The sequence below is a fragment of the Mus caroli genome, unplaced genomic scaffold, assembly GCF_900094665.2.
Source record: "Mus caroli unplaced genomic scaffold, CAROLI_EIJ_v1.1 scaffold_8497_1, whole genome shotgun sequence".
In the NCBI taxonomy this organism is placed as follows: Eukaryota; Metazoa; Chordata; class Mammalia; order Rodentia; family Muridae; genus Mus; species Mus caroli.
The window spans coordinates 37,929-47,099 of NW_018389524.1; the positions used below are offsets into that span (position 1 = coordinate 37,929).

The 9,171-nt window shown below is 42.1% G+C and overlaps 1 pseudogene and 1 gene segment (V, D, J or C); one reads left to right on the forward strand and one right to left on the reverse strand.

The window, feature by feature from the left end:
• Positions 1-1,763: 1,763 nt before the first annotated feature.
• LOC110288146 lies at positions 1,764-2,334 on the reverse strand. The segment is given in 2 exon segments: positions 1,764-2,086; positions 2,265-2,334. Coding segments are annotated over 2 exon segments (384 nt in total).
• Positions 2,335-3,967: 1,633 nt separating this feature from the next.
• Positions 3,968-5,317, forward strand: LOC110288147 (annotated as a pseudogene).
• The last annotated feature ends 3,854 nt before the right edge of the window (positions 5,318-9,171 follow it).

The window sequence follows — 9,171 nt, forward strand, 5'->3', positions numbered from 1 at the left end:
GAGGGAGAGGGAGAGGGAGAGGGAGAGGGAGAGGGAGATAATATGGCTTGTCCTTGGCCCCTTCTCCCTCTCTGATTTCCTGGTATGATGAGGTGAACATCACTTTCCTGCCATCCACTTCCTCCATGATATTCCACCTCACCTTTAACATGCAGCAGTGAATCCAAACTAACATGGACTGAAACTGTGAGCTAAAATAAATGATCCTCTCTTTGTCAAAGTGCCTTGTCACAGTGAAGAAACAACATACTTAGCACAAACCATGCAAGCCAGTTATTTTCCTCAGATACACCTGACACATCTATGCTCATGCTATAGAAGTGGGCACAGAAAGCAATCCAGGGAGAGCCTATTCACATGCAAATTAAGGAAAGATATTTGAAGTTCTCAAATAACTATTTGCAACCCTCTTCTATCTCTGCAAGTCAAAATGGTGCTCAAGACTAAGTGTGATGGCCCATACCATTGATCACAGTGCTTAGGAAGAGGTAGGTGGAATTTTGTGAGATCAAAATCCACTCCCCAGTTTAACAGGCCATGATACCTTCTCTCAAAAATAAATAACGAGAACAAAATAAGTTTTCAATTAATTTTTAATTAATGCATGTTTGAGATTAGCTAACATATTGTTTTATTGATGTACAAAGTATTACCCTCAACAAGTATCAAACACTGTTAATTATTATAAGACAGAAAAACAAGCTGGGCATGGCGTCATATGCCTTTAATCCCAGCACTTGGGAGGTAGAGGCAGGCAGATTTCTGAGTTCGAGGCCAGCCTGGTCTACAAAGTGAGATCCAGGACAGCTAGGGATATACAGAGAAAACCTGTCTCAGAAAAAAAAAAAAAAAAGAAAAGAAAAACAAACTTGATTCCCATGATACAAAATCATGTTTACCATTAGTGTAGTGCCGTGTAGGATACGGTATCACAGTCTCCACATTGGGAAGTATGTGAGAAGACAGCACAGGCAGATGTGGCCTAAGAATAGTAAGCTGAGATCAGATATGTTGTTAACAATTCAAACATCGTGTTTTCTCCAGATCCACTGCCTGTGAAGCGATCAGGGACTCCAGTGTACCAGTTGGATGCCCAGTAAATCAGTGCTTTAGGAGAGTGCACTGGTTTCTGTTGATACCAGGCTACAGCAGTACCCACATTCTGACTGGCCTTGCAGGTGATGCTGACCCTGTCTCCTACTGATGGATATGAATTTATGAGACTGGGTTTTCACAATGTCTTCATCAACACCTGCAAACAGAAATAGATAATGTGTATACACTTACATATACAAAGATATCATGATGCAAACGTTAGAATCCAAAATGTCTTATCTAATGGCATTGTCTGCCTAATACTGGCTTCCTATAGAAAATAGCTAAATAGCTATTTACTGTATCCTAGATTTTTATAGATTCATAAAACCCTGTGTGTGTATAGGTATGTGCATGTGTGTGTGTGTGTGTGTGTGTGTGTGTGTGTGTGTGTGTGTGTGCATGTCAGAGGGCAAATGTGTATGTCACATAGAAAAGGTAAATTTGTTATGTTCAATACACAGAATTTGAGCATGAGAATTAAAAAAATAAAGATATAAATGTCTTTACTTCTTTTTTTGCCATAAAGACCTTCCAAGTCAAAGGATCTGTTCATTAATTTTCTACCAAACTTTGCAACAGACAGGCATAGCAGCTGCAGGCAGAGGGGAAGTGTGTAAGTCTAGGGATGTGTAGTGCGGGCAGCTGGTTAGAATCTCAGAGGAGGTTTATGTAGGAGGCTGAAGCACTGTGAGAGGATAGCTGTAACGTTGCTCACAGAAATAATCTGTCATGTCTTCAGACTGCACATTGCTGATGATGAGAGTGAAATCTGTCCCAGATCCACTNCCTGTGAAGCGATCAGGGACTCCAGTGTACCGGTTGGATGCCCCATAGATCAGCAGTTCAAGAGACTGCCCTGCTTTCTGTTGATACCAGGCTACAGCAGTACCCACATTCTGACTGGCCTTGCAAGGGATGCTGACCCTCTCTCCTACTGATGTGGACATGAATTTTTGAGACTGGGTCATNACAATGTCTCCATCAACACCTGCAAACAGAAATAGATAATGAGTATACANTTACATATACAAAGACTTCATGATACAAATGTTAGAATAAAAAATGTCTTATTTAATGGCATTGTCTGCCTAATATTGGCTTCCTATAGGAAGTAGCTATTTAAATAAATCACTTTTAAGATGTTATAATACTTTCAAATGTCTCACCAGATAACCAGAGCAACACGAATAAAAAAACCTGAGTATGAGACTCCATCTTGATGCCCATGCTGGTCTGATGTATTTCAGATCTCACTGCAAAGACCTGGTTTATAAATCATGGGCAGCTGTGCTGGCCTCTAGGGATCTATGCAAAGTAGTCATCAAATAATGAAGTAAGTTACACAGCTGTTTGAGAGTATCCAGGTTACATAAACCGTCAAAAGTACTACCGAAGACAGGAAGTAATCACTGGGAAGGAAGCAAAATAAAAGCTTAAGGACAAATTTAAAGCTCTGAAACCACAAGTGTATAGATGTTCTCATGACAGGCTTCCATCAAAATCAGATATTGGGTGAGGGAAAAGGGCTGAAGCACTGAGGGCCAGCATAAAGAATAGAAGTAGGCAACCTCGGGAGATAGCAGGTTGGGAGGACCCTCCAGAATGCACCAGAGACCTGGAAGGTGAGAGACTCTCAGGACTCAAAGGGATGAAGTGCCTGACAGTAGGAAGAGGGAACTTATAGAACCCACCTCCAGCAGGAAGACAGGGCATCAAATGAGGGAAGGGGGTGCCATTTCACACTCACAACTCTGACCAATATTTGTTCCTGTCTGAAAGAATTACAGGGATAGATATGGAGGGGAGTCTGAAGGAAAAAAGGGTCCAGCAATAGGCCCAAAGTGGAATGCAGCTCAAGGAGAGGTCCCAAGGCCTGACACTATCACTGAGGCTATGTAGCACTCACAGAAAGGGACCTAGCATGACTGCATTCCAGAAGACCCAATAAGCAGCTGAGTTAGATGCTAATATTTGCACCCAACCAATTGACAGAAACAACGACCCCTGATGTTGAATCAGGGAAAGACTGAAAGATGCTGAGGAGGTCCAACAGTCTCAATTAATCTGGACCCCTGAGATCTCTCAAACACTAAATCACCAAACAGGCAGCATATACCAGTTGATATGAGGCCACCAACACACATAAAGAAGAAGACTGCTGGATTTGTATCCATTCAGAAATGATGCACCTAATCCTCAAGAGACTAGACGCCCTCGGGAGATTAGAAGTCAGGTGGCATGGAAGGTGGAGGCATCCATGTGGAGACAGGGGTGTGGGAAGGAGATATGGTATGTAGAACAGTAGGAGGAAGGAGGGGTTGAATAAAACATGAAGTGTAAACAAAATTAATTAATTAATCAGTTAATTAATTAATAAAAAATCAACAGATGTGTTTTACAACAATAATAGTACAACAACCTTTGGTTCAGTCATGAGGAAACAATAAATCCTTTACAACAGCAACAGCAAAAGTAGAAAGAAAAGGGAAGTTAAAAAGGAGAAAGGAAAAAGAAGTGAAAGGTGAAGAGGAGGGGAGAGGAAAGAAAGAAAAAGGATGGAGAGGAGATGGGATATTGAGTAGGGCAGTAAGATAAATGTGGAGGTCAGTTCCTGCAGCCACCACCACAGTTCTCCCTCAGCCACCAACTTGGCGCCACCTTGGGTCAGTAGACATGATGAAGCAGCAGACAGCTAGGTGCTCTTCAGGATTCAGCGCCTCTATGGGTCCAGCCAGGCGTGCCTCTGTGCTGTGAATGTTTCCACCACTTCAAGGAGTCAGCATTCATAGTTCTTGGATATGTTGGCCTTGTGAGGAGCTGGCTATAATTAAATTCCATCTCTAGGTTTCCTGTAGGCACATGGAGAACAATGAGCAGCTTTACTAAGGAAAAGTTTGACTGCTCTATCCTCGATGATGGCTTTACTGCTGAGGGCATTCTGAACCCAAAATAACAAATGAAGTCTCTTCTTTCTATGTTGTGGACCTCGGAGACATTCTAAAGAAGCATCTGAGGTGGCTAAAAGCTCTTCCCCGTGTTACTCCCTTTTATGCAGTCAAGTGTAAGGAACACAGAGCCATAGTGAGCACCCTAGCTGCTATTGGGACAGGATTTGACTGTGCAAGCAAGACTGAAATACAGTTGGTGCGGGGCTTCAGGTGCCTCCAGAGAGGATTACCTATGCAAGGCTTTGTTGTAAACAAGTGTCTCAAATCAAGTATGCTGCCAGTAATGGAGTCCATACGATGACTTTTGACTGTGAAATTGAATTGATGAATGTGTCAGAGCACATCGAAAGACAAAGTTGTTTTTGCGGATTGTCACAGATGATTCCAAAACAGTTTGTCACCTCAGTGTTAAGTCTGGTGCCACATTCAAAACCAGCAGGCTCCTCCTGAAATGGGCAAAAGAGCTAAATATTGACGTCATTGGTGTCAGCTTCCATGTGTGCAGTGGAGGTATTGACCCTGAGACCTTCATGAAGGCAGTGTCAGATGCCCACTGTGTATTTGACACGGGAACAGAAGTTGGTTTCAGCATGTGTCTGCTTGATATTGGTGGTGGCTTTCCTGCATTTGAAGACACAAGCTCTAATTTGAAGAGATCACCAGTGTGATCAACCAAGCTCTGGACAAGCACTTCCCATCAGACTCCGGTTTGAGAATCACAGCTGAGTCAGGCAGATACTATGCTCAGCTTTCATACTCGCAGTCAACATCATTGCCTCCCCCCCCCAAAAAAAGGTAGAAGGAGCCAACCTGCTCTGACGATGAAGATGAGCAAACCTTCATGAAATATGTGAATGATGGAGTGTACGGATCATTTAACTGCATTCTTTATGATCATGCACCTGTGAAGGCCCTGCTGCAGAAGAGACCCAAGCCAGATGAGAAGTATCTGGGAGCCAACATGTGATGGCCTTGATCCAATCGTTGAGCACTGTAACCTGCCTGAAATGCATGTGGGTGATTGGATGCTGTTTGAGAACATGGGTGAATACACAATTGCTGCTGCTTCTACTTTGAATGGATTTCAGAAGCCAAACATTGTCGCCAATGTGACACCTCATGAAGCAGATCCAAAGTATGGCTTCCTGCGGGAAGTGGAGGAACACTATGTTGGCACTCTGCCTATGTCTTGTGCCCAGGAGAATGGGATGGACCATTACCCTGCAGCCTGTGTTTCTGCTAGTATCAATGTGCACATGCCATTCTTGTAGCTCTTGTCTGCAAGTTTAGCTTGAATTAAGGCATCTGGGGGGGACCATTTAACTTAATTAATGCTAGTTTGGAATGTCTTTGTAAGAGTAGTGTTGGCATCAATGCAGTATGTAAGACTAGGAGATGGGGGGTCACACTTACTGTGTTCCTGTGATAACTTTGAATATTTGTCTTGTATGGATTTTTATTCACTCTTCAGACATGATACTAATGTGTGACGCTCAGCTGTGGAGTAAGCATTTGTAGCTCATACATTTGCAGAATATGCCAAAAGTTTATGTTGTGACCCATTGTGGAAATAAAGTATCTTGAAATAACTGGGCATCAGGGAATGTTTGCAAGTATCCATTAAATAAGGCACCAACTTCTGCACAGGCTTCTCTATCACAGCAGTGGGTCTAGCTCAGCAGAAAGTAGAGGTGGATGAAACAAGGTTGGGTCTTTCTCTGTGTACAACATCAGTCTGCTTAGCCCATTCCAAGTGTGTGCAGTTGGCTGTGAAATCTGGTGCCCATTGTCTATTGGTAAGGAATGTCATCTGCCTAGTGGCCTGTTGGCCTAAACACTTCCTTAAGAGGCCAACTGAGTTTCTTTGAACCTTGCCCCCAGAAACCCTGACTGTTCCCCAAAACTTTGATATCATCTGCATCATCACCTAGTGACAGTTGAAAGTATCATACAGATTTGGGAGTCAACCTCCTGAAATAAATTCAACAACAGCGAGACAGGCAGACAGACAGACAGACAGACAGACAGACAGACAGAGAAATGCAGAGAGGAGAGAAGGAATGGCGGAAAGGAAAAAGGAGAAATATTTTAAAAAGAAAGGTTTGGGACTGGAGACTCAACTCAGTAGTTAAAAATCACTTCTCTTTTAAAATACTCAGGTTTGAGTCACTGGAAGCATTCATGTGATGACTCTCAGACATTTATAATTCCAGTTAAGCACACACATAGAACACATATATACAATCATACACACACACACACACACACACACACACACATATATATATATATATATATATATATATATATATATATATATATACAAACATCTTACATACAATATGACATGTGAGCCCTGAGCTTCTGCTCCAGCGACCAAGACTTCCACCTGCTGCCTTCTTTCTGCTTTCATATAATCTAACCCTCTGAAAGACCAAATAAACCCATTCTTTTTTAAAAATTGGATATTTTATTTATTTGCATTTCAAATGTTACCACTTTTCCCGGATTCCCCACTGCAAGCCCCCTATCACATCCCCCATTACCCTGCTTCTATGAGGGTGCTCCCCGACTCACCTATCCACTCTTGCCTGACTGACCTAGCATTCCTCGACACTGGGGCATCAAACTTTCAAGCAACTAAGTGCTTCCTCTCCCACTGATGCAAGATAAAGACCCTTCAGCTCATTCATTCTGTGCCCTTCCCCAGCCTTGAGTTGGCTAGACAAACCTCCTCAGGCACTAGAGCCAGCAGTCTGGCCTTGCTATATTTATGTCTTCCTAACAGAGAACTGAGAACTGCCTGCACACTGAGCTGCTGAAGAGCTGACTTTGCAACTCAATCCAGCTGAAACAAGCAACAAACCCCACAAAAAACAAAGGGATAGGTCCTTGGGGTTTCAGACATATATTCAGGGACAGGCATTAAAGTTTTGAGCCTTGATCAGAGAACTTTGTCTTGGCTTGTTATTTCTCTCACCATCCTTCCCATCCATCCCCAGCTTTCCTTTCAGGAACCCAGTAACACTGGTGGCTACATCAGTCTTTCCCATGATTCCTACATTGGAATCCTTGGGCTCAGTCTGATGGTTGGTTGTGAGCATTCCCATCTGTATTGGTCAGGATCTGGCAGAGCCTCTCAGGAGACAGCTATATAAGGTTGCTGTCAGCAAGCACTTCTTGGCTTCTGCAATAGTGTCTGGGTTTGGTATCTGGATGTGGAATGGATACCCAGGTAGGGCAGTTTCTGGATGGCCTTTCCTTCAGTCTCTGCTCCACTCTTTGTCACTGTATTTCATTTACAAAGACCAATTCTGGGTTAAAATTTTGGAGATAGGTGGGTGGCCCCATCCCACAACAGGAGGACCATCCCTGACCTCTTGATACCATCTCTATAGGTTGTCCATCTCCTTTTTGGGCTATTTCAGCTACTGTCATCCCTATAGGTTCCTGGAAGCCTCTTTCTTTCCTGGCATCTGAGACTTTCTGAATGCTACCCCCAGTTCCCCATCCACCATTGCTACACAACTCTGTTCAACTTCCTGACACTATATACATCTCAATCTCTTCCAATAAGTGAATCTGCTCATCTTTTCACCCCCACACCCTTCTCTTCCTTCCAAGTAACTCAGACCCTCTATTTTCCTTGATTATTTTGTTTCCCCTTTGAAGTAGAACTGAAGTATACACTCGTTTGTCTTCCTTCCTCTTGAGCTTCATGTGTTCTGTGAGTTGTATTTTGGGTATTCCATGCATTTTGCCTAAAATCCATTTGAGTATATATGATATGTGCTGTATGGTGATTGAGTTACCTCACTCAGGATGATAATTTCTAGATCCATCAATTGTGAATTTCATGAAGTCATTGTTTTTAATAGTTGAGTAGTATTCCATTGTGTAAATCTACTACAATTTCGGTATCCATTCCTCTGTTGAGGGTTATCTGGGTTCTTTCCAGATTCAGGTTATTATAAACATAGTGGAGCATGTGTCCTTATTACCTGTTGGAGAATCTTCTGGGTATATGCCCAAGAGTGGTATAGGTGGGTCCTCTGGTAGTACTATGTCCAATTTTCTGAGGAAGCCCCAGAAAGATTTCCAGAGTGACTATACCAACTTGAAATTCCACCAGCAATGGAGGAGTATTTCTCTTTCTCCACATCCTCACCAGAATCTGCTATCACCTGAGTTTTGATCGTACCTATTCTAACTGGTGTAAGGTGAAATCTAGATGTTGTTTTGATTTGCATTTCCCTGAAGACTAAGGATGTTGAACATTCCTTTAGGTGTTTCTTAGCCATTTGATATTCTTCAGCTAAAAATTCTCTAGATTTGTACCCCATTTTAAAAGGGTTATTTGGTTCTCTGGAGTCTAATTTCTTGGGATCTTTGTAAATATCAGATATTATCCCTGTGTCAGATGTAGGACTGGAAAAGATCTTTTCCCTATGTGTGGATTGCTCTTTAGTCCTATTGACAGTGTCCTTTGCCTTAAGGAAGATTTGCAATTTTATGAGGTCCCATTTGTAATGATGTTATACTTGATCTTACAACATAAGATATTAGTGATCTATTCAGGAAAATTTCCCCTGTGCCCATGTCCTCAAGGATCTCCCCCACTTCCTTTTCTATTGGTTTCAGTTTTATGTGGAGGTTTATGAGGTTCAGTTTATGTGGTTTTATGTGGAGATCCTTGATCCACTTGGACTTGAGTTTTTTTACAGTGAGATTAGAATGGACCAATTTCCATTATTCTTCATGTTGACCTCCAGTTGAACCAGCACCATTTGTTGAAAATGCTGTCCTTTTTCCACTGGAAAGTTTTAGCACCTTTGTCAAAGATCAAGTGACCCTATGGTTCATTTCTGGGTCTTTAATTGTATTCCATTGATCTACCTGCATGTCTGTGTACAAATACAGTGCAGTTTTTATCACTATTGCTCTGTAGTTCAGCTTGAGGTCAGGGATGGTGATTCCCCAGAAATTCTTTTATTATTGAGAATAGTTTGAGCTATCCTGGGTATTTTGTTATTCCAAATGAATTTGAGAATTGCTCTTTCTAACTCTATGAAGGAATGATTTGGAATTTTGATGGGGATTGTATTGAATCTATAGATTGCTTTAG